The sequence below is a fragment of the Pseudopipra pipra genome, chromosome 11 (genome assembly GCF_036250125.1).
Source record: "Pseudopipra pipra isolate bDixPip1 chromosome 11, bDixPip1.hap1, whole genome shotgun sequence".
Lineage (NCBI taxonomy): Eukaryota > Metazoa > Chordata > Aves > Passeriformes > Pipridae > Pseudopipra > Pseudopipra pipra.
In genome coordinates this window covers 3,723,492-3,749,512 of record NC_087559.1, presented here as the reverse complement: position 1 = coordinate 3,749,512, position 26,021 = coordinate 3,723,492, and the positions used below count along the sequence as shown (strand labels likewise).

At 42.4% G+C, this 26,021-nt stretch overlaps 1 protein-coding gene across 2 annotated transcripts in view; it reads right to left on the bottom strand.

Annotated features, from left to right (window-relative positions):
* Positions 1 to 9,225: 9,225 nt before the first annotated feature.
* PDZRN3 (PDZ domain containing ring finger 3) overlaps positions 9,226 to 26,021 on the bottom strand; it is a 135,450-nt gene continuing 118,654 nt past the window's right edge. For both annotated transcript variants that reach the window (XM_064667163.1, XM_064667165.1), the window contains 7 exons: positions 24,504 to 24,757; positions 22,209 to 22,296; positions 15,106 to 15,204; positions 14,178 to 14,240; positions 13,787 to 13,888; positions 12,576 to 12,692; positions 9,226 to 11,644 (listed from right to left, as the gene is read on the bottom strand). In XM_064667163.1, coding sequence (XP_064523233.1) covers positions 10,094 to 11,644; positions 12,576 to 12,692; positions 13,787 to 13,888; positions 14,178 to 14,240; positions 15,106 to 15,204; positions 22,209 to 22,296; positions 24,504 to 24,757 — 2,274 coding nt within the window. In that variant the 3' untranslated portion in view covers positions 9,226 to 10,093. The remainder of the gene's footprint in view (positions 11,645 to 12,575; positions 12,693 to 13,786; positions 13,889 to 14,177; positions 14,241 to 15,105; positions 15,205 to 22,208; positions 22,297 to 24,503; positions 24,758 to 26,021) is intronic.

The following is a 26,021-nucleotide window of genomic DNA, read 5'->3' as shown; positions in this document are numbered from 1 at the left end:
GAAGGTGTGAGGTAGAGGTGGAATGCTTTGCCTTTTCTCAGAAGTGTCCTCTGAAACTTCTTAGGTTGCAACAGTGGGCAAGAATGGACACTCTTAATTCACCTCTGTGGAGGTCTACTTATGTGCCTCTCTGATATGTACACTAAGGTGAACAGTGCTCTTCCTTAAAATACTTTTCTGTTGGAAAATGCTTGTTCTTCAAAATGCAAACTTCAGGCAAAAGATGGGGAAGTACAGCTGTCTTTGTCTTTCACTCTGAAGGTTTTAAGATTCAGGAAGGGCTTCCCAGCTAAAGGGAGATGGTGAGAACACCTGTGAGTAGCCTGGCAAGGCTGAGATTTGGAACTCAGTGGCTGAGTTTGTTGTTGTCTCTTTCTATCCCTTATCTTCCCCTCAGACTGTTTTCCATCCCATGGAGATGAGAGCTTTACATTGAGCAAGACCAGAGCTGGTTTTACCTGTGCTGAAGGGTCCTCAGGACAGTGGTGTGATGCAGCTGGAGGGGGGGCTCCTCCTGCTGCTGCACTTTGGTGTCCAGGTTTCCTTTTCCTATTCTCACTCATTGCTGCAGAATTTGTATTTCAGTACCATCCTGAGGACAACATTTACTTTGAAAGAGAATAGAAGTGTCTTGGAGGAGATGAGACACCTCACTGTGTGTCCTAGCATGTGTGGTGATATCCCTGGGGGTCTGATGTGTCAGCAGTTCCCCTTTCCTTGCTCCTCTCAATACCAATCAGTCACAAAAGAGTGGAATTTTGTGGCCTGGTGAGGAGCCCACTGTGGTGATTCCCCAGCCTGGAGGTCTGTGTGTGTGAGGGCCTTTGTGTCAGTGTTTAAACAAGCACACACCCGTGGCCATGTGTGTGAGGGAGTTGGGTTGTGCAGGGAGGAGCAAACAGAGAATGACCAGGGCACTGTGATCCCTGGCTGAATGAGACCATTACAGATGTTATATTCAGTGCTGGTGTTTTTTTAGCTGGTCACCTCCTGTCCTGGTTGAATTCCTCTTGGCATCTGACCACTGGCTGACAGTCTTGAGGATTTGCAGCAAGACCTCCCACAAGACTTCCATTCCTGAGAAAGGACAAATTTCAGATTGGCCCAAGACAAGAATCACAAACTAAAATACAGGGCCCTTGAAAGGCTTGCAGTGACTGCCTTTTGCAATGTTCTCTTCTCACTATGGGTGCTCATTTCAAACCCTGTTTAGCCCTACCATGTGTTGTAGCTTCATTGGGCACTAAATTGCTTTGGAGCAGTTCTTCTACCCCTGCAGAGAAGGGTAGTGCACCTCTGCCTGGGAATGGAGCATTCCCTTTTGCTTGCCACAACCATTTATGTATCTGAAGACCACAAGAACATGAGGTCTGCCTGATGTAGCAGTCTTCAAAGATAATGGACTCACCTTACACAGGAAAGTGCTGCCTCTGTTAGTTGCTGGAGTGAAGGTTCTTAATTTGGTCCAAATGGATTTAAAAATAACTTCTGGTACTTTTCCAGAAGAATGATATGCTTGGACACTGCACTTGCAGCTCTGAGTTATGTTCCTCTTTATTTGTAACAAATGGTTGCTGTTCCCTGCACGGATCAACCAGGAAAGTGAGAGAGGAGTGAGAGAAGTTTGAGGGGTTGCTGGTAGAGTTAAAGGGGGAATATTATGAAGTTCTTTGCTGGGGTCTGTTGCTGCTGTTTGTGGGTTGGCACACGGGTAACCTGACTTGGAAGCAGGTCTCCTCCTCCTCCAGAGGATGAAAATTTGAACTGCATTGTTAAGGCAACCTTGCTGCCTCAGATGTTGGTGATGACTTGAGGTTTAAAGCTGTGCTGGGAATACACAAGTCCTTTGGCAAGCACTTGTTATTTAGCAGAATTACTGCGTTTTGGGCTCGTGTGCCCCTGCTGATGGCACTAATCTCCATGTTAGGAGACAAAGTACCAGCTGTGCCTGGTCCTGTTTGTACTACTTTAGCCACACGGATGTTCATCCATTTAATTTGGAAATATTTCTCTGCACTCATCAACAGCCACATGCAGGCAAGTGAAATTGCCACATTTATTCTGATTTAGTTTTGAAAACGACAGATGCTGCATTACTGTAAAACATGGTGAAAGGGTTTTCTAGCTTTGGTTTTGTTCCTCATTTGTGTGAGTGTGTTTGATATATGAGCTATTAATTCTGATGAATGAAGCTACTTTTCTTCAGCAAGGTTGGCTCCTTCTCCTACAGCATCCAGTGAAGCTTCCACTGAGGGACTGCTGCTGTTTATGCTTAGACAAAGGACTTAGAAACTGTGTTGGGACTCAGGAAGGGGAACAGTTGGCACACGAGTGACTCGCAAACACAGGCAGATGTGTTATGTGCTAGTTATTACTTTTTCTTAATAATGAGACTTTTTCCCCAGCCTGAATAATTCAAAGGCACAATTCTGTTGTGTGCACGCCCGAAGGCGCAGAACCTTCTCCATCCTCTGGGTGTGTGGGGTTTGTGCTGCTTCCAGTGCAGGTATTTTAAGGGGATAAATACAAACCCATCTGCCAAATCTGGTGCATCAAGTGTAAGCCTTGTACAACTGCTTCTCTTCTCCTTCAGGGCTGTGGTACAAATGTTTTGCAGCATGATGCCAGCCTTGTTCCCACTCCTTGACCTCATGGGGTCACCAGTGGGGACAGGGACTGTGCCACTGTGCTCCTCACCAGGGCCATGGGACCCAAAGGACTCTGTTCACACAGGCACTGCCCTGTCCCACACCCCAAGGGCCACTTATGTCACTTTTCAAAAACCTGAGCTTCTGCCTTTGTTTGCATTGGGAGAGCTGGTACTTAAGCAAGGTGCTTAATGAAAAATTTTGCAAGACCAGGACATGAGGGGCATGTTGTAGTGTCAGCAGAAAATGCTTGTGGAGGAGAAAGATTGAAACTATTAACCCCCTTTTTAGCGTCTGGTTCATTGTGCCTTTGGGATTTGCCTTAAAGCTGCATTCTGTGGCACCTTATTTATTTATATTGTGTTTAGCAATCCTTGCTAATGCTGTGTTTGAGCAGTGAATGGGGCGAGAGGATCTCCACAGTTCCCTTCCAGCCTCAATTATTCTGTAATGCAGATGCACAGAGATACCTACAAAGACTTCTGGAAAGAATAAATGAAGCAGAACATCTTGGCCTCATTGGAAAACACTGACACAGGAGAAAGCTCTGTGGTTGTATGTACAGAAAGGGCCAGTCTTTGCTTACTAGAGATATGTTTGCATGACTTTGGAATGAAATACTGAAAAAGGCTCATCAGTTCATTACTAAATGGTCATTCAGTGCTTGCCTCTGCCTTGAGCTCAGTTTTTGGAGAGCAATTTGTGGAGTGTCTTTGAACAAGAGTTCAAATGCAGTAGAGCAGAGAAGTGTTTCTGGAATAGCTTTGTAAAGTTGTTTTTGTGCTTTGTTACATTTGGAATCTGTGTTTGCTGAACCTTGTGGTGTACCTGGGCCGTGTTTCTTGTGAAAGTTACTTGGATGTGACCTCACTGCTTTTACCTGGGCTTACATCTCGAGTCCTAAGGACTAGATGTTGGACACTCACATTTATTTGGAGTGAAACAGAAATTTTACAAACCTTGGGTGCCTTCCATTTGCAGCCTTTTGATTTACTTTTATTGAACAATTATAGCTGGATTTGCCTTTTGGGGAGTCTTTGTTTATGGCATTCTGAGCTAACAAAGCCCAGCTAAGCCGAAGGATGGATTATTGAAAAATCAAAGCTAGCTCTCCTAATTGGGACAATGGAGCCTCGCCACGACACCTGGGAGGCCCACGCTCCAATATGATAAAGTATTTTCTTTGAGAGAAGGTCACCAAAAGTTCACTTTTACAGAGAAGTTCTTATTCTCAGTTAATGGGGCTCCCCGTAGCATGGTCCTGCAGTTGCTTCACATAAAAAGGATGGATTGTCAAAGAAATTACCTTTAAAGTTCCTCCCCGGCAAACTGATTTGAAAGGACAGCCCAAGTGTTCTGTCCTGGCCAGCAGAGCAGTCCATGACCCAGCCACACAAGCTGCTGTGCCTCTTTGCACTTTTGCAGCTTAGGATTTGTCAGCAGTTTGATTGGGACCCCTTGTTTCTGGGCAAGTGCCATTCTTTGGGGTTGAGTTTTATAACAGAATCTCCTGCCTGGGTTTTAGAGCAAGTCATTTAATCTTTTCATGCTGTGGAAATGAAGACATTTCCAGACCTTTGGGGATACAACGTGCTTCTCATATCATATGTGAGGTGGGGTAGGTCCTTTTTTGGTCCTGAAGAACTAAAGACAAAATCAAAACACACAAGCAGAGCCAGACTTGGTGCTTGTTTTGTGTGTGTTACGTGTGTAATTTCCTGCACATGTAATTGATCCCCAGTCATAGCTGGGCCCAGGCCCAACTGTAGAAGACTGTGGGGATTATTCTTTCTGATCCCTTTCTGACTTAGCTGACTCATTTTTCCCAGAGAGGGGAGAGATGGGAGTAGGGTGAGAGAAGTGTGTGACTTAAAATCAACATCATCTGCTGGCAGAAATAGGTATGGGCTGTTTGGGCTTGCTTTAACTTGATTATTCAAAGAAAATTTTATAGAAATTAAGTTATCTTTTTAAAATTATTTTGATTTTGCATAGAAGGAAAAAAATAAGAATATCAGCCCAAATGTTGATTTGGGCTTTGGCTCCAGTGGAGCTACACTGATTTTTTTTTATGCTATTGGCATTGCACTTTTGCAAATTAGAACACTAATTGGAGCATTGTTACCAAGTCATTATTTTAATTATTAATTGATTAGATTAAATCTCCTCTAAGAAACATTGTGTCTCAGAAGATGACACAGTTTTTCATTGGAAACTGGTAGAACTTTGTTCCCATTTCAAACTTGCTCAGTAAAAAGCATTGCAAGTATGCTCTTGGATCCATGATCTTGATGTACTAATTAGGCAATTCCCAATATTTAAATTTGATAGACTGAATTAAAAAGCCACATGTCTGTTCTACTGGATTAATTTGGAGGGGTGTTTCTACCTAGTTTTTAGAGTAGACAGTTGCATTTTTTATGTTATAGAAATGAGGATGTTTCTAAAGTTTTGGATGTTTAAGGATTCCAGCAAGAAGGTTTGGGACCCGGCTGAGAGGAGGAGTTGACCCAAGAACACTCTGAGCAGCGCATGATAAATGTGAATCTGCTTCATGGTCAGTCATGTAACAGCTGCAGAGTTCATTTTGCAGCATGAGCTCGGACACAGATCTCCTGGAGCTTCTGGAGGAGGGCACAGGTTGGGGTGGCAGTGAATTAGCAGGGCTGTAGGATGATTTTTTAAAAAGCAGTGACCATTAGAAGGTATCTGGGAAATGTGGTTAGCAGTAGAAAATCAAGTTGTGCTCTGATGTGCAAAGCTGGGATGGCCCTTCCTTTTATATGCTTCACTAATACTGTTGAGGATGTTGAGTATGCAAGTTAATAGACCATTTTCAACTCCTCTGGGACTGCTTGGAGTCTTTCAGATCATGTAAGTGGGCTCTGTGGCAGGCCTGTGTATTAAAGCCCTCATGCCTGAGTGTGAAATCAGCCCAGCCAGCCTTTATATGTGACCCCTCCTTAGTTTTTTCACTTCGGTCCCTCCATTACCATTAGTTTTTCCAGTGGCCAGTTTTGTGTTTCTGATGCCATAAACTGGGAGTGAGAAGATTTCCCCACAGAAACCCCTGAATTTGGTGCTAATTTGTGCCATGACAGACACCTGGAGAAAAGGGGTGTTAATTCTGCGTGTTTGCATTTGAACAGCGAACACATCTCCATAGACCCTGTGTGGCTGAGGTGCTGCACTCATGCAGAAACCACCACTCTTCCAGCTGAACTCTGGCTGGGAGCTCACAGAAGCTGTTCTGATGAAACCCCAAGCAGAATCTTTGGTATTTTGTCACATTAAACCATTTACATTCAATAAACCCAGGGGCCTTGGGTTGGACGTACAGCATCTGCTGTGTCAGTCTCTGCCTCACTTTTGTTTTTTGAGTTTTCTAATTAGTTTATATTCTAATAAATCCTTAATACAACAACTGCTTTAAAACAATTGAAAATAAAACAAAGAGAGGAATTTAAATTGCTTATGGCTTGCTTTGTATGGCTTGCAGGCATTTGAGCAATTTTGCTTACAAGTATCCGGTAACCTATTTCCAAAGGCCACTAGCAGATAATTATATTTGGTTAATTTACATACTTTCAGTTTATAATCCTAATTAGTTCTCCAACCAGCAGTCCCTAGGCAATATGTAGTCTTACCTCATTTTATTTGGCATCCCTACTGTGCAAGTTCTCTTAATTTACAAAAAAATGCTGTTAGGTTTGGTTCAGGGCTTTCCCATTTCAGAGCACATCCAACCCGGGTGATTCCATGCCGATTTAGACCCTATTTGCAAATAAGTATTTTACATTTTTATGGATTTTACATCTGGGAGACATTCTGCAATTTAGGGAAGCTGACCCTGGTTTGACACAGAGCCTGTTTGCATCGCAGAGAATCAGGTCAAATTCTGCACCAACCTGTACCCAGAGTGTCCCACTGTCCTCTCTGGTTTGATGAAGGGAAATGTGTAGGCAAAGGATAGGGACTGAGGTGTTGGTCTGTGAACAGGAGCAGGGATGGGTGTGGGACAGCAGGAATGACTCATGGCTGTGTGAGAGTTCTGGGGAGCTGTTCACAGGCACTGCTCAAACCTCTCAGGCTGCTTGGCAGCTGCTTGTTCCCCTTTTGTGTATTTAGGATCTCTCCCTGTTTACTTATTATTCTGGGATCAGTTCTCACCCAAGCTTGAGACTGTGCCCAGTAAAGTGACCGAGGAGGAAGGGAAAAGGAAGAGGATGGAAATGAATATTTATCCTTTCAGGTGACACTCTCTTTAGCTCCCATCAGGTTAAAATGAACTTCAAAGAACACGTGGAATGGAAGGAACACATCTCCCAGTGCTGGTCCCTGCAGGAGTCTGAGTATCTGAGGCTGAAGCTGGGTTTCCAGCTGGGAAAACCCACCGCACTGTCCCACAGCTGGATGGTGCCCCAGGACCCCATGTCCAGGTGTGAGGAAGTTCTGCTGCTCTGCAGGGGTGTGTGCCACTGGTGGGTGGTGTGTGGGTTTGGGTACAGCCTGTAATACCCCAGGAGACACAATCTCCACTGTTCCCTGGAGATTTCTTGCCTGAGATGTCCTGTGGACAGCTGAAACAATTTCAGAGTTACCTTTTAAGCACTGGGGGATGGACTGCAATGTCATTTTTAGAAAGCTGTTGGATGAAATATTTCCTCTTAGGTATCCAAGGCTGCTTTCTGGTCAGATTCACTGTGCTGTAATGAGGCCAAGTTTGGACTAAACACAGTGGTCATTTCCAATGTATTCTTGCAGGCAGTAAAAGGACCCCAAATCTCCCTTTTCAACACCACATTAAGCACTTTGATAGGGCAAATGAAAAGTGTGATGATAACTGAAAAAGGAAAAGGAAGATCTGCAATTTGCAAAGCTTTTTCTTCAGATTTCCAGGATAACTGATGGATTCTGTGAACTGATGCTAATTAATAAATCATAGTGCTGGAGGATAGAGGTGATTTTTAACTGTCCAAAAATAGCAGCAACTGTTTAGGGAGGAAAAACTCAAAAGGTGTGAGAGTAATTCTTGGCCAATACTTTTATTTCAACATCTTAAAGAATGTAAATTTTAGCCTGTTGATGCTTTGGTGTAACTTCTGCACATCACACTTGAATTCCCAAATACGTTTCTGCAGTTACACACATTTATACAATGCTCAGCATTTATGTAACTGGTGCCATTAACTGTGAGGTTAATCCAAAGGAGACTCTTTTTATGAGGAACACCTTGATGATAATTATTTATTATAACATTTCAAATCTTACTCCAGTATTTAGAGTAGATTTAGTATTTAAACCTATCTAGACTAAAGAGGGTTTAACCGTTCTTTCATGCCTGGTTTAAGGATTTTTATTCCACACTAATCAGAGCTCTGCCTGTGCTGCTGAGTCTGTGTGTTTTAGTATTTTGCTATGACTCTCATGCCTGCAGTTGGGATGAACAGAACACGAACTCAGAGAAAAGCAGATTTGAGATAGAAAATGTCTTACACTGAAAGCAGTGTGTGTGCAAATCCTGTATTCTTCCCACTGTACCACTTGTGATGATAATGGCTGGTGTATGTCAGGTGAAATCCTGGCTCTAACAAAGTCAATACAAAAATCTTTCACAGGCTACAGTAGGACTAGCACTTTATCCCAGAGGAAAATAAAAGAGTTTGAAGATAAATTTGCAGAGGCTTATTGACATGAGTGCCAGATTACGTGGGCTGAAAGTGCATTTTCGGGTATGTAGAAGTTTACTGTGGAGTATGGCAGACACACATTCAGTGGCAATTCAGTGCTAGCCCACAGAGGGAGGGGAAAAACCCCCGAACAAATCTGTTGTTTCCTTGTTGGCGACAGACAGAACAGGCACCAAGAAGCTGTTAATCTCTCCCCTTCTAACTTTTTACTTCTATCAGCAAGATTTTAATTTTTGTTTTGTATAGTTATGACAGAAGAGTCCAGAACAAAAACTTAGAAGGCTTTGGAAGCAAGTTTTCAAGGGAAAAGGGGATGGGGAATCTTGAAGATATTCACGAGTCTACATCACCGGATCCAGCATGACATTCCAATTTATATCTGAATTCTTAATCAGAAAAAGAAAAAAAGAAGTGTGATACCTCTTTGACACCACTTTGTCTTTTTTCACCATCTCTTTTAATTTGTATATTTATTTGCTATAACTTATATATGCTTTAAATTATGTACTGTCTGTTTTTAATGCACACCCACACCAAAGTCTGTAGGTGGGTCTTATATACTGCTAACCAACCACAAACCACAGCAAATCAGGAGAGTAGAAGTCCTATTTCTTTCTTACAGTTCATCTTAAATACCTTGTGAGTTGAAGGTAAGCATTGCTTGGTTCTGCTCTTGGCGGTCCTTGCACTTCTTCCTTGCCTCTTCCCTCCATCTCTTCTTCCCTCAAGAAAACCTTAATCCAAACTCCCCCCAAAGTCAGGATGCTGATTATTCCCTCAGGTTTGGCTCTACTGGGTGTCCAGGCATTTCTGCAGCATGGGAGCTACGCTGAGAAAGAATATTCTTGGCGGTAAAACCAGAAGGGAACAAAAAGAATTTAAAATAGTTTGAAATATAAAACAATAATTTATTTTACTTCATTTTACTTGTTAACGTTTGTAGCTAATGATGATTTCATGAAACTGCTTTTATAATTCAATACATTCAAATCTATAAAGCAAACAGTTACTACCATGGGCTTTTCAAATTCCACAAACTGTCGTATATAAACAAATTAGCTGTACATGCACATTTCTTCAAGAGGTTGCAACATTTGCAAACATGCTTTAAAATCCTTTAAAGCTGCAGTATAGTGTACTTTGCCTCAGGCTTTTCAGATGAAACCTATATACTTTCTTCAGAAACCTTAAAAAGAAAAATGTTTAAATGTTGAGCATAACTCTAAAAACTGCTGTTTGATAAATGTTAAATATTACAACAGAATGACTCTGAGTTTAAACCTTGAGCTAAGTATTGATAAACAACACTGTGTAGAAGTGAACAACAGCAAAATAATATCACAAAATATGGTTTCAAAAAAAAAATACATAAGTGCAGTTGCTCTTGTGGGTTTCTTGCATTTTTTTTAGGTAAAGAGAAGCACGGGTACCTTTTAATATGAATATAGTTTAAGCAAATTACCTGTGTAAGTATGGTTAATACATTTCTGATATTTAAACACTTCATGTAAAAGGTAACAAGTAAAAAAGTACAATCAGTATTCCAAAAAGCACTGCTAATATTGCCTTTGAAGGAGATGGGCAAGCTTCCTCTCCACTTTAAAATGGAGATCCCGGCACCCACAGTTGCAGAGTTCAGTATTTGAACTATAAACTGGTGACTGTATCTTATATACAAAAATCTTGCCACATTGAACGAGGCATTCATTCCTACCCCAATGGTAGTGTTTTATGTACATAATTTAGCACTGGTGATTATACAGTAGTCACTGACAGGAAGGAATTGTACACCCGCGTGCCGTCCGGTGACTTTGTTCCGTGGGTTAGCAGTTCTTGGATTGTCATCCAATTGTCAAATATTTTTTTATTCCTCTTCTTCATCATTTTTTTGTGGCTCAGTTCAATGATGTTCATCTCTTTCTTTTCTTCCGCACCTTGCTGCTCCTTTAAGCACTCTAACCTGCTCTGCATCATAAACTCACGCCTCCTCCTCTGCTCCTTCGCCTTCACCAAATGCTGCTTCCGCTCTTCCTTGCTCCAGTAACGGCCCATCTTCATCTCACTTATGGCATCATCATCAGTGGTCATCCCACTGCGCTCCTCCTTGATCTTTATGGCGCGTTCCCTCAGCAGCCTGTCCCTGACCGGCCTCTTGGTGATGTACCGGGTCCCGTCGCTCCTGACCTTGACTTTCCACTCCATCCTCGGCTCGCTCTGGCCCGAGCTGAAGTCTTTGCACATACTCACCAGGCTCATCTGGCTCTGGGCATACTCCACGGCGGATTTCTGCTGGATCAGCTGCATGTAGCTCTGGTAGTGCTGGGCGTGGGCAGGGATATGAGCGTGTTTATACGGAGAGTGGTGATACGGGGACGTGTAGGAGCCAGAAGGCTTCTGACCGTGTGTAGGGCTTTTGCTTCCATCACTGGCTTTTCTCTCCTTGCTCTCCGGCTGCTTGCCGAGGTCGGGATCTTTAGCAGAGGCGTGGCATTTACCAGCGCTGGATTCGTGGCTTTCCGAGCCGGCAAACAAATTCTTTTGGGAGGCATTATGTGCCGCTGCCCCCTCGTTACCTTGACAGTTAATGCCTTCCGCAGTTCTGCGCAGGGAATTGTCGGGGGAGATCTCCAGCGTGAGGGGCGTGCTCCGGCAGCTCTCCCCGGTGTTGTAGGCGCTCGAGCTGTCCTTGTCAGACTTCTCCGGGAGCTCCGTGATGTCCGAGAGCTCGTGCCTGCGCACGTCGATGCTCGTGTTGTAGTTGCGGAAGCCGCTGTTGTGCAGCATCCAGGGCTCCCGGTACTGATCCTTCAGCTGCTGCATCTTGTGAGCCCTCACGATGTTCAGGCACTCCAGCTCGATGTTGCGCAGCTCCTCGTTCAGCATCTCCAGCTCCCTGTCCACGCTCTCCTGGTCGCTTTTGCTCATGTCCAGGGTGCTGTTGTGGTAGTAGAGGCTGTAAGGGTTGGCGGACTTCACCTGGCACTTCAGCTCCAGCAGCTCGCGGAACCGCTCGCACTCGTCCACGGGGATGCCGAGGAAGTCGACGTCTGTGCAGTCGGCCGAGATAAAGGACTCGTTGCTGAACTGCATATCGCCACTCCCCAGGGTGTCGTGGCTGTACGTCAGCTTCTTCTGGCTGCCCAGGGTGTTGGAGGACGTGGTGTGATCGTCCCCGTTGTTCTCCTGCTCGGAGCTCTCGTCGTTGCGGGTGCTGTCGTCCGTGCGCCCCACGCCGCTGTCCTTCTCGTGCTGGTTGGATAAGATAGTGGCTGTGTCCGTGGTACCTCCATCCTCCTCATGCTTCTTCTAACAACAAAACAGAAAGAGGAATTACTGCAAGGACACAAAATATTTCAGGGGTGTTTATTTTTTAATCGTTTTCTTAATCTGTCGCTTTTTATACTTTTTGCATCTTTATCTTCCATGGAAGGAACATTATTAAGAACTCATAGAAATGGTGACCAAGCCCACAGCCTGCTGTGGATGCCCCTTTCAGAAGAACCTGAGGTCTGTGTTTCAGTTATGTAGCAATGATGGTAAAACACAAATTTTGAAATGTTTCTTCTCCCACTTAATTGCACAGCAATATCCAGTTCCACAGCAGTGCCAAATTGAGAGCATGTCTCTTCACTAAATGTGGATGCCACAGGGGACGTAGAGTTTTAGAAAGGTTTAGAAAAAACTCTAGACAAAAGCTGAAAAACTGTTTAAGAACTGCTTTGATCATGGCACAACAATGGGGAATGCAGGCCCAAATCTGTGGCCGTGCACAAGCTTTGCTATGTAAAACCTTTTTCTTTGCCTTTCTCCCCTCATGTAGATCTTACTTCAGTAATTTGCCTGAGTTCTCCATTTGGATTTTCAGGTTTTGGGAGGCAGGCTGTTCTCAGTCTGCATGCATATCAAACAGGAAATTCTAAACCCCAGCTCTCTGCCTGCTCTATCCACCACACACCCAGTACTTCTCTCAGTGACCACAGTGAGAACAGTGGATTTCTAAGAACTGTGACTGTGTTTTGTAAGGGGGAAAGCACAAAAGGTAACATTTTAAAACATTTTGCTCCCCGAGATGAAGTTGTGGATAGCCATGTAATATTCTCATTTTACATGAAGTCCTTTTGCCTTGATCTTGACTTAGTGTCACTTGAGACATGCCAAGTGTATTCAGCCAAGCTCAGTATTGGAATATTGAGTGCAGTGGGAAGTTTGACAGCACTGCACACCAGAAGGGCAGTACCTGCTGAAGCATGCTGGCAGTAAATTGCATTGCCTGGTGGTGCTGTTCCTCTAACATGTCCATGTGCAAGTCATCCAGAAAATCATTTCTGTCATCATCCATCCATCCTTCGTCCAGCTATGTGAAAAGGGAGGGAAAAAACAAACCAATTGTTGTCAAAAGAATGAAGACTGACATAAATTAGATTTTTCTTTGTGGAAAGTGACTGGGAAATCTCAGGGGATTCCTTCCTGTGACAGTGCTGCTGTGTCCTGAGAAGGAGCACACGTGTCCCTGTGCTAAGTGTGGGTATTGACTGTCCTACCTCCCCCCACAGCTGCCTCCATCTCCAACAGCATGGTTTTATCTTCAACAGCCCTTTACATGTGATAAAACTCCAGCCTCTTCATCCATGGAAATACTTCTAAGAGTTGCAGCTGTTTTGGTTTTTGCACAGCTTGATTAGGATGTATAAAAACACTCTGAGCCCAAAGCTTGAACACACCACTCGTGAGGTAGCATCAAGGGCCAGAGGGAAAATCTGGCTGGGGTCTGTAGGACTTTTTTACTCCCATCCCTAATTATCTCTATGGCAGAGATCAGAAACTTCCAGGCTAACAGGACAGTGATGATCCTGACCCTGTGTCTCCAGGTGCGCTGGCAAGGGCTGCTCCCACAGCACCAGGAGCAGAGACAGATCAAACAATAATGCTCCTGGCTGTTTGTTCAGCACCTTTGTTGTGCTAATCCCTGCTCTACAAAGGGATCTGGTTCAACCTTTTATTATAGCTGAGGAGGCTTCTTGACAGTGTTCAACTGCTTTAAGAGATGGTGTATGCAGGGCTAAATAATAGGTGTTTTAATGAATGAATAATCGATGGCTGTAGGAGTTAGAGTTCAGGATGTTCTTCAAAACTGGGGCTTAAAACCATCCATAATACCTTGCACTGATGTTTGTAATAGCATTGCAGCACATATAAATCACTAAATGTCTTAGAAATTGAACTTTAATATAAAATATATACATATAAGTACCACGACTGCTGAATTCCATTATTTTAGACCATATATAAGTCCAGTCAAACTGGTCATATATATACTATAATATGGTTTTAGACAGATTGGTAGACTTAGGTAGGTCAGAATTCTTTGAAAGAACTGCTTTCTACAAAATAGCAACTGTTTTAATTAAGACTCAAGTAGAGTGTTTTTTTTTGTTGTTGCTACAGTACCTGAATTTCTGGTCTTGCCACAAGTAAGGAGATATTCTTGCTCTCCTCACTGCTCAGAAGTGCCACAGCTTCCTCTCGGTTCTGCACCTCTATGCCGTTGATCTTTGAAGGAAAAGAGCAACACCATGAGATATTCTCCCAGGGACACTTGTGTGCTGCTGGGATGAGCTTGGCAGACCTGCTGGGATCTGGACAGACCCCGGTGCTGCACGGGCTGGGCACAGCCCACGTGCACATCTCCAGCCTTGTGCAGACAAGTGTAGGGCAAGAGTGTTGGTTAGGACATGAGATGCTGTTCCAGCCCTCTGCATGGCACGTGCAGAGCCTTGTTATTGAGGGCAGGAACCGGATTATCCCGTGTCAGCAGGCCTGGAACCCTCCACTCACGTACCTGAATAATGCGATCCCCTTCCCGGAGCCGCCCGTCCTTGGCAGCGATGCTGTTGGGATCGATCTACAAAACAAGGGAACTGTGAGTTTGGGAGCTCAGGATTTGCTTCCCCAGTGTTGGTAACATGACTGAGGGTGTAACCAGTGTGCCTGTCATTGCTGCTCCACCCGTGCTTGTCACATCTGCCCCAGTGACTACGGGACTTCTCCCTGCTCATGTCAGACAAAGTGAAATGCAAATTAAAATGATCAAGTCAATCCCAAAACGTTTCTGAGCATCCTGAGCCGCATCTTCAGGGAATGTAGGTTTATCACATTTGCCTGGTATCGAGTTAACCCAAATTTTAACACTTTGCTTCACACAGTGCTCTGATTAGAACCAGTTTTTGCATACAAAACAGGAAGGATTATTTGCTAAGCGGGCCATTTTAATGGAAGATTTTAGATTCAGTTATGAGTTTCTTTCCCCAAACTGCTGCTATTAATTTTGTTAGAGATCTGCATGATAAAAAGTTGATGTATAAAATGCTGCTTATTTCGTGGAAGGGAGCAAAGAGAGACAAATGGACCTCAAATATTTGCAAATGAGAATGTGTGGATTTTTTTTTTTTTAATAATTTGTACTGATTCCAGAATAATTAAGAACAAAAACTAATAGAGGGAATATATTAAAAATACTTTGAAGGCATTATCTGAAATTGAATGCTGAGACTGTGTTGGGGGAAAATGAACACTAAATGTATATATAACCAAGTTTGACTTCAGTGGGTGCAGGACTTTGGAGAAAAGGAAAACAATTAGATTTCTTCAAATTACTGCACTCTGGCTGTTTTTTCTAACATGGTAAAAACAGAAGACAAATGTCTTAAATGCCCAACAATCAAGTTTAAAAGACAAATTGTATCTTATGGAAATCAGCTCAATCTTACCTCACTCACATAAATCCCCATGTCATCTTCATCATCGGTCCTGTAGCAGACAGTGAGGCCAAGCTTGTCCTGGCTGTTCACTCTATGTAAATCAACTTCCTGGGGTTTAAAAAAAGAGAGATAAAGGAAAATACACTGTCAGTGAGACACCAATGACTGATGGAAGCAATTTTTCAAATACAATGAAAATATTTTGCTTAAGTGATATAGTGGATCTCTTTTCATTTCACTTGTAGACGAGGTTAACTTACTGAGCAAAACGTGATTATATGCAGACAATCAATACCTGGGGCATTTTTGACCCTTCAATCAATATGAAGTCATTTTGAAAATAGACCTTTTATTGATCTTAAGGAAGAAAAATTACCTATATTTCATGTCATGGTAAGACTTCAAAGGCTAAAATACTTATAAAGTATGATTTCAATATTTGTCACAGCTGATACATATTTCCTTATAAGCAGGGAAATTCTCTGGCTTTTCAGAGAAAAATATAATGCTCTATTACCTTAAACTGTATAATTTTCATAAGATGATCTAATAAGTTTCTCAGAAATGTGACTGAAGATCAATATATTCTCAGCAAAGCATTTGGCATTGGTAATAGAAATATAATAAGCACTTCAGTATCTTTCAAGGGTTTGGTTTCAGCAGGTCATGGTGGTCTTGTTAGTCTTGGAGATGTTTAAGCATCTTAAAAATACGTGTTCTTCCTCTATGTTTCTTTTGCCAGGAAGAATTCCTGAGGAGACAGCTGTGGGGCTGAAGGGAAAAAGTGGGACCAGGCATAGGGACAGAGACTGAGGAAGAGGAGGATCGAGGGCTGTCCCAGCCCCAGGACAGACTCCTCACCCCTGCAGGTCTCTGTTGCGACCCACGCTGTGCCATTTGGAAGGGGCAAGACAATAAAACGAGCTGATGTGAATAATTTATCGGCACGTCTGGATGACAGCTGCCAAGATCAGCAATCTCGTGTTATTTACTTGTCAACATGTGTAATTTCTCTTCTTTTTTTTTTTCCCCCCCCCCCTAAAGAAACGTAGCTGTAAATGTCAGTGACATTTCAGCTGGTATTTAAGTGGTTTCAATCAATAGTATCCATGGTGAACTGCTGCGCTTTTTCTCCCTCTTTTGTTACTTAAAGGTTTGAACACAATGCTTTAATAGTGGTTTTTTTTTTTTTTTTCAGATTTCTAAAGCTTTCTAGAGAGGAGATGGAGATTCTTCCATCTTCCATTCTTCTCATCCAGAAAAGATGAGATCAAGTGGATTCAATTCTGATCTCAGCTGATCCTTGGGAATGCCACTGCAGCCAAGGTGTTTATCCTGCACTTAATCATGGGGTGAACTGGGGATGAGGTGGGATTGGGTTTGTGGATTGGGCCTGATTCAGGTCTAGAATGATTCCCATGTTCCCTGAATACTTAACAAAAGTATTTCATGTCTTCAGGAATGTTTTTATGTACTTTACTGATTTGAAAACATGGTAATGAAATGGTGGCAAGAAACCAGTGCTGCTCATTCTATTGCTTGTCATACTGGCAGTGAAAAAATATACATATAATGTTAACATTCCCCCCAAAACAAACAGAAAAATATGGTGACTTTGGCCATTATTGAAATAGATCCTGTGTAACCACAAACACTTGCCAGCACCTTTAGGAGTTGAAGGAAAACAGGGAGCAGGCTGTTTCATTTACCTGCCACCTATTTTGACTAAACAATAGGTGTTTTTCCAATAGTGTACAACTATAAAGGGTATCATAATTAAAAATAAAGTATGGATTTGCATTTAAAATGTACCCTCCGAGACACCACCTGTGATATACTGGAAGGTAATAAATCATCTGGTAAATTAAATAATATATATATTTTAAAAGGAAAAAAGATAGTTGTTTAAAATCACACAAATAAAGAACAAAAAAAGCCAGAGCAAACAAAATATTTATAGAGCAGGTGTTTAGAACCTGAATTTTTATGAGTAATTAGTTGACAGACTTACTCTTGGGTAGAATCCCTCTAGTCCTTGGTGGGAATAGAGTAAGTGGGTTTGATGCTACCCAAACATGATAATTTTACAAATTCAAAGACAGGAACAGCTGCTTTCTACGGGTCTTTGTGTCAGTGAAGTTTTAATGCAATCATAAAAGTTTGAAATATTTGAGAGATAAAAGTGTGCAATTCCAGTTGGAGTTGAAGAATCAACACCAGGGTCTTCAAAGCAAAGGTTTTTTTTTCCATATTCCGAGGTGAGTCTGTGTAATGCAGAGATACATGAAAAGGGGAAAACAGAAAACTGGCACCTACAAATACAGGTTTTATGGCAGCTTGTGTAAATGCATCAGGAAATGATTAAATGAGAGGAATTAATGTGGGCCTAGAGAACTTCGAAGGTGTGAGTTGATGTGTTTGCAACGCCACAGGACTTGCCAGTTCTTACTGTTCTGTCTCAAGGGCTGCATTTCTGGGCAGCTCAGGGGCCTGATCCTGCCAGCTCACAATGGTTCTGTGCTCCTGCTGCTGGATTGCTTCCAGAGCCTCTGCCAGGCACCGGATTAGTCTGGAGATGAAAGTGTATTTAGTGCTCAGCCGGGGCTCAGATACTATTGAAATGACTGTATAAAACCCCTCAGCCACCAGCCCTGCAGAAGGGAGACACTGAGGTTGTTCAACACCTGGTCTGGAATGGCAGAAACCAGCTGGCAGGCAAGGGTGGAACCCACAAAGTGTGGGAATGTCAGGGCTGTGTTAATGTGATAAATGTAAGAATTTCATCTATGACAATTTTTACGCTCACAGATGATTCAACTCTGCTTCTTCAGATCAGGTAAAAGTGACATTTTGAGAGACGTTCCAGAGAAGGATTTGGATGCTCTTTCAAAATAGTTTGTGCAAGAGAACTGTCTGAAAGGTTATTGGCTCCTCATCAAATGCAGAGCCAAGGAGGGCTCAAAGAGCTGGTTGCTGAAATCCATATGGCATTTGCACGAAGACAAGATGAAATGAACGTGCCCTATGACATTATACCTGCAACTACTCAGAGTAATGAATTAGGAGCAAGTGATAATAGTAAATTAACCTCTATAAGCTCAGAAGATCCTTCATTTGCAAAGGATTATTGAATTATTATACTGCTGATTTAGAATTATGGCCTGCCTGCAAATTTATAAAAATCAAAGTCCTTTCTCTAACAAGACAGAAATGAGCAGTAGAAATCTGAAATGAGAGGATAGAGATGGGTAAAAAAAGTTCAAACATTGACAAAGCCTTACCCACAGCTTGCAGGGTAAGTACTCTGTCCCTTCCCTCTCCCTGTGAAATGTGGTAGGATTTTTTCTGTGCTGACCTCTGACATACCTGACCAGCAGGGCCCACTTTTTTGCTATTCCATTAATAGGTTTCACAGAGAAAAGAATGTCAGGGAAATAAAGAACTATTTCCTTTTATACTGTGTGAGGCCTCATCACCACTTTTTAGCAACTGACCCTGGTACAGCAGGAGGAAAAATCTTGTTCTTGCTGTCTTGAACCTAAGAAAGGGATCTTTACACTTGATGAAATGTGCTTTTCATCATGGGTAAAAAGCAAAAACCCCACTCTTCTGCTCTTCAGAGGAGAAAATTTTATAAACCACATTTTCTTTCCAAAATTCTTTGCCCTAGAGAAGAAGCAAAAATCTCCCTGGAGATTTCTGTGCCCACTCAGCTCTATGATGGTCATTCTCTGACAGACCACAGAGACTGGACCAGCTTTAGTCATCAGTGGTGCTGGGAAAGGCTAAAGAAAAGTGTTTCTCACCCTGATGAAAAGATGTTTGGGATAGTAGGATAACTTGAAGGATGCCCAGGCTCTCTGCCAAGGAGGTGGGCAGTGGTCCATGATTTGGACCTTTCTCATGCAGTATGAGATATTAAGGCCAGGTTTAAGCCCTCCAGAGAACTAAGGAAGGACAGCCTTTCAGTACTGGCTTGTGTGCAAGCTGAAATGTTTCACCACTTTTGCATTTGTTCCAAACAAAGAACATACAAATATTTGCCTTAGAAAGTACAGCTGTGAAGCTTTTTAAACCTTTACATATTCAATCACTGCCTGAAGCAGGCCCGGGCTGCAGTCCTTTGTATTCAGAGACACAGCAATGCCTTGAGAAGCTCCTGATCTGTGCAACTCCCTGCAGAGAGGGAGTTTTCATAGAGAAAAAAATGTATTCACATAAAAGATGCTTTGAAATGCTTTACAACCAGGATGGAATAAAAATTGCAGAGTGCCTGTGATGGAGCCTACCAATTCCCACGTTCAGACAGTTACCTCCTCCCCTCCCCTGCAAACAGATTACTGGAGAAGTAAAAGAAAAATTTCAACCAAAGCAGCAAAGTGTAGCAAAGCAGAGAGCTTGAGAACCTGGTACTCAGATTTTATTTATGGTTTCCTAAAAGCAGCAAAGTCTTAATTTCAGATTTTGAAGCACAGGTTTGGTCACTTGGTATGTTCATTTTTTGGCTGATCAGCTGTTGTGGTTTCATGCTGGGAACACTGGGAGCTGTGAAATGGGTGGGCAAAAAGCTCTTTGAATGAATCTGTTGTCCTCCTTCAGCCTTTTGACATGAGCACTTCATGTCTGTCCAAGGCTGAGTGAGAGCATCAGAAGGAAATATCTCAGCAGTTACCAAACATTTTGTGTTTTCATCTTCAAGCTCTACTGAGTCTCAACCAACCACTCAGCTGAGTTCAGTTCTCTACTTGGAAAGAAGGAAGACCTACATACAAGTTGCATATTGGAAAGGGTGAAGACAGAAAGTCAAAAGGGAGGGAACAAGGCCCTTTTTGATGTAGAATGTTCTCCTTTGTAATGTGAGAAAGTTACACTGAGAGGGCCCAGGCTTGGGCTGTGTCTGACAGCTGGCCAGACTTGTTTGAATAAACATATTAATGCATAACACTGCTGGGGAATCCTGGAGTGACATTATTCTTCCTTTATGAGCCTGAAATGACTTCTAGCTGGGCCTCCGTGAAGAATGAATGTACTTTTAATTTATAATAAAACAGGAGTTCAGGATTTAGTCCCTCTTTACTTGTGGCATGTAAACTTCTAAAGAAAAGAAAGGGTATTTATTTATTTTTGTAATAAGGAATATATGGCAGTTACCTCTGAGTCATCAATTTTAAGATAAATGTTGAGAGAGAAAACCAAGAATACAATTTTGGCATCTCAGCAATACTGCCAACATAAATTCCTTCCTATGGATATTTACATTAGAAGCTTGTTGTGAACTTGGGTATTTCACCTTTTTTGTCTTGTTTACTTGTTACAAATCACTAACCAGTCAGCTACAAACCATAAAAGTTTAGATGAGGAGCTTCTGATTTAAATTCAAAGCACATTTTATGGACAGAGAAACCCAGAAGTCTGACTTGATGGCTTTCTTACTTTCGACATTCCTGCTGCAGTCAATGAAACAGTGCCTTTGTGGTCTTTTAAAACATATCTATCAAAAGGCAAACAAAAAAGCAACCAGCCAGTTGAGTCCCTGTTAGCACTTTGACCTTACCATTGATCATAGTCTTTATAATTTGAACAGGAATCTTTAGTGGTTTTTAAGAAATACTATTAGGGTACAGAGACTTTTCTAATGTTTATCTCCCTGTGTTACTGAGCTGATCACCTTTTGCCATCAAGTACTATATCAATGTCAAAATTATTAATGTTGTGGTTTAAGGCATATTAACGTTTGGCTACTGGAGTGTGTGTTTTTAAACTGTTTTCAGCTCAACTGGTTGACCTTTTAATGGAAGCAATATAACTTATCCACAATATTAGATTTCCTAAAAAATAGATTTTGGAAAGACACTGGTAGAAAACACTGATTTGTTCCACATTTTCCTTTAAGACTCAAATCTATACTGTATTTGTTTTTATATAAGAGAAAAAAAGGCCCTTGTTTGGAAAGTGAGGCCTTGAAGTCTGCTAAGTAGCATTTGTTTTGCTGGCACTTTGATTTCACCCTGCCTTTGATTTAGGTTTGTATACAGAGATGAATTGCTACCAGATCTGCAGAATCTGAAAACAGCTTGCAAACTTTTTTATGGGGTTTTAGTCCTTGATCCTGCAAACGCTTTTACAGGAGGGAACAACTTCGTGCTCATAGAATGACTGAACTCTGCTCTCACTGAAGCTGCTGATAAATCCACCCCTGATTTGAACAGAGCTACAGGCAGGTCAGCATTTCCTGCTTTGACAAATAGGTGTTAGCAGGACCAGGATCTAAGAAATCAGAAGTGCAAGCCAGCTGAGGGTAAACTATTCACTTGATATCTTGGATAGATTAGCTGGGTCAGACATAGCTGGCAGTGTTTATAAGTATTGGGATATTTTGCTGCTATTTATTGCAAATGATTAAAAACACTTCACTGGGTCAGTACTGCTTAAGTATCTTGCAGAACTACGGCCCACAATTTATGTGCTGTGCTCTGAATGGCTGGGAGCAAGTTATTTAAGCATGAGAAAACTGAAGATGAACTTCTGATGGGATATACAAGTGCTAAAAGCAAAAGTGACTTTTAAAGATTTGGCAGGAAAATGGACTTGCATATTTTAGTGACTGGTTCAACTTTTATTATCTGTAATTTCATATATATACATATGTCACTTTTAAGTAATGAAAAAGGGAGGGACAGCTTAGTATAGTGGCAAATCTATCCTGGTCTTGTCTTGTAAACTTAGCATACTTCTAAACTGTATGATCAAGAACATCTGTTTCTCAGCTGGGGAATATTTAAGAGAAACTCACACATTTTTGCTGTGGTTATGTGGAACAGGTCCTGCCACTCAGCAGAGTCTTTCAGAAAGCCTAAATCAGCACAGTTACACGGAATTTAATTAATGGAATCAATGACTTCATTATTTATGGTAATTTGTTGGCTGAAGATCATCAGTCCCTGGCTCACAGTTCAATGAACTGCTAAAGGTAACAGCAAGGTTTGCAGCTGCAAAGTCACCGGTGAGCAATGTTATCCCAAATATCTGCTTTCAAATGTCTTTTCACTTTATGTGCAATACAAGGACCAAGACATGCACATGCTAAACTATCAGTAAATCAGAGCAAGTACCTCTAATTCCAGCTCATCCCGGTCCATTTCTTGATGAATTCCTCCCATGTAGTCGTTTGGATCATAGTATTCATGCACTGATGGATGGCTGGAAAAAAAAAAAAAAGGTATGTTTTAGGACAGCACTCAGTGCTCTAATGAGCATGTTAATGCATTCCAAGCTTGTAAGGAGCAATCATGACCATGATGGACTAATCACCACACCAAGGAGTTGCATGTGCTTAATTCTAAATGCTACACCATCTAGACCACTAAGTGTTTTAAACAAAAATTGTATGTATTGCAAGAGGGCAGCCTGCTGCTTTTCACAGCTTCAGCTCTCCCACACTTTCACTGTCTATACTTTGGAAGTTCAAGCAGTGTGATGCTCTTGTGATCACTGTTTTCTGTGCTGGAATTCTTTTCTGCAGTGAAAGTAAACTCCCTTTAATTCTCTGTTAACTAGATACATCTCTGAGGCTATTTATGTAACAGCATCTGCTAATTGGCTAAAATACCCAAGTTGTTAGAGGCAGGGTAGATTAATCTGGATGGGATTTGGAGAAGTTAGAGGAAGCATTAGGAAAAATGACTGTTTGCTTGCACATGCTGGGTGACAGGATACTGGAACAGCTGCCTGCCTGCTCTCACATGTCGGGATAGCCACGAGATGGGCTGTGTGGGAAAGACCAACATCTCCAGCTCTGAGCAAGGATGCTGCTGATGCCAGGAGTTTGTATCTGTCTCATGATTAAGGAGCATTATGAAGTTGATAGGGCTGAGCTGGAAGAATGCAGGCCTGTTGCAACCTAAATCATAGAATTACAGTTTGTTTTGGCTTGAAAGGGATGTTAAAGATCATCTACTTTCAACCCCCATGCCATAGGCAGGGACACACACCTTCCACTAGACCAGACTGCTCAAAGCCCCATCCAACCTGGCCTTGAACACTTTCAGGGATGGGCATCCACCACTTCTTTGGGAAACCTGTTTCATGGCTTCACTGCCCTCACAGGGAAGAATTTAATCCTAAAAGATTCATCAGGAATTAATATTTGCCGTTTTCCTAATGTAACTGGTTTTGAAGTTGGCAAGTTGCAGGTACTGAAAATCCCTCTCACAGATGTGGTTGGGGATGTGCAGGGTCAGGGCTCTAAGAATAATCATGTCCTCTCCACAGTGCTCTTAAGCCCTGCTGTTTGTTCGCTGCAAGAAAGCTCAAATACAGGCTTGTGTCAAATATTTCCACTAAATGGTGCTGCTGTGCTTGGATTTTCAATGGGCTGGGAACAGGTGGCCATGCAGGAATATCTGCTGGAACCATCTCTCAAGTATCAACAGAGTCACGAAAGGAACAGACACTGCACACAGAATCCCAGTTCCTGCCTGAATGTGGGAATGTTAACATGCCATGAAAGTCACTGAGGAGCAGCACAGCATCAGTGCCTGTTTGTAGCCAAACCCTATTTCCTAGGAGTGCTGACAGGGATGTCTAGAGAGGTGCACTGGGGTGGTGTGTGTGTGTATTGATGGATAATTCCCCTCCCAGAGTGGTCCTGCACACCAGTCCTGCCTCTCACTGTGTGCAGGATCACCCCAAAGCCAGGTACTGCTGTGCCTTGACCACATCAGCCTCTGACACACAGCAACTGAGACAGTCAGAAGCCTTTCTGTCCCTTGTTCCCTGTGGAGATGTGTGGCAGGATGACAGGCAATTTGCAGGGGTTCCTTGGGGAGCTGTTTTCCTCTCGAACAGCATGTGAGGGCGGGGGGCGTGTGCGCCACGAGATAATTGTCATTTGTATTTGTAAGTACAAAAGCATCAAATTACCATTAACAATAATTAAAATTTGATTCTAAAACATCCTTGACAACACTGGTAAGTAATTTTAGCCCTAGAAAACAACTTATTTGAGTAACAGCGCTGCAGGGTTATAATAAAGTAATTAATACGCTGGAACAGAATGTAGCGGCTCTTAGCATTACACAATTTATGGCAGCCATAAAAAATAAAGTTAAAACATAAGCAACCCAAAGAGGCAGTGAGAGGAATTACAAAATGCAATAACTTTATCCATCAAATGCCAGCAAAAAAAATGAGCTTTATGAGGCCATGTTGTGACTCAGTGGCATTACTCATGTGAGTAATGGCTTGCTAATGTGAAGGAAAAATGAAAATGCTGTGAGTTATGGCTGAATGGTTGTATGGATCCTGGCTGCTCCTGGGAGCACACGTTCACCAGCAAGTGAAGGTGAGTTTGTGAACTATACTAAGGAACACAAGGATTTTTCAAGGGCTTCACAACTGTGACTTACTCTTCAGGCAGGAGGTACGGGTCCAGCACGGAGACGGGAGGGGTGGGAGAGCCCATCTTGCTCAGAGCCATGATGTGTTCGAAGGTGATGTCTGTCTGGGTGCCCACATCCACCAGCTGGGAGTCATGAGCAGGAGGGAAGGCCTTGGAGCGCGGGGTCCTCCTCAGCACCTGCACCACGATGGGCTCCTTGGCTGTTTTGAAAGCCTCCACCGCCTGCTCGTGCGTGGCCTTGGACAAATCCTTCCCATTGACCTGCAGGAGAGAGGCACCGTCAGCGAGTGCAGGATGCCCTTGTTGGCTTGGGCTGCTTATCTACAAGTCTCAGCTTCCAACTCAAGGTATCTGCAGCCAGTGCTAAGAATGATTTCTGCGCTGTTGTGCATCTCTCATTTTCCCCTTTCACTACAGTAACTTTACAAATCCTCTGCTCTGTTTTTTGTTTTGATAAGATTTTACCAGGCCTGCTCTTTGAGCTGAATTACAAGCCAGCATCCCATTTGTTTCTTGCAGATTAGAAATCCCTCAGCCCTTGTTCAAATAGAACAAGTTATTCATTCTCCTGTATTTTTTCTAGTTTTTGTTTGGTTTTTTTTTTTAGTCTTGTAACCTTTTTGCTGAACAGAACTGAAATTACAATACTATGTTTTCGTGTCTGATAAACAATTGTTTAGATGAAAGATGATGGTGCTACTCAGTCACTTCAATAAAAACCCTCTATTTTAGGGTAGTGAACAGAAATAATACTAAACATGCCAGGCCTTGGAAGATGGGGGCCTGGGAAGAAAATCAGGACACAGGTCCCTCCCATCCCAAAGGAGTAGTGAATCTTTTGTTCACAGGAGCAAACCCGAAATGAGACATTCAGTTCCATACACAGATTCAAATCTTTGGCAATCAGAGGTGTCACTCCTGATCCAGAGAGAGGCCTTGAGCCCTCCCAGATCACTGTGGCTTTGCATTTAGCTCACCCTTCCTTCCTTCCTTGCATGGTTTCTAATGAATCCTTCCCTAAGTCTACCAGGGGCAGTGAAAGAGATGAGCTCATATTTGTCAGAGTTTTCATAAAGCTGCCAAACCACAATTCTCATTTTGAGTTTTGATTTGTGAGAAATTTTAATGTTTCTGTGTCTCTCTGACTGCAAGATTTGTAATTTTAAGAGAGCTAAACACAATGAACAGTGTGGAACAAACTCCAAAAGGAGTTCAGTCCTGTGTTTAAAGGACTGAATATATGTTTACTTCTTGCTGTTTCCAGCCTTAAATGGAGATCTGGTTTGTTTGTTGAGAAGACTGAAAATCCAAAAACTCTATGGGCTTACATGCAAAAAAACATGTTACAGACATAGTGGGAACCACTGGTAACTTTAGTTTTTATCTCTTCTAACCTGAAAACTGTTGGCAATTTAATACAGGTGGAAGAAAATAAAAACAAACAATTACAAAGAAGCTGCCCAGAGTAACTTGTTTGTGCAAGCTGATAGTGAAATTACAATCCTAGAGCATCATGCTATGGTGG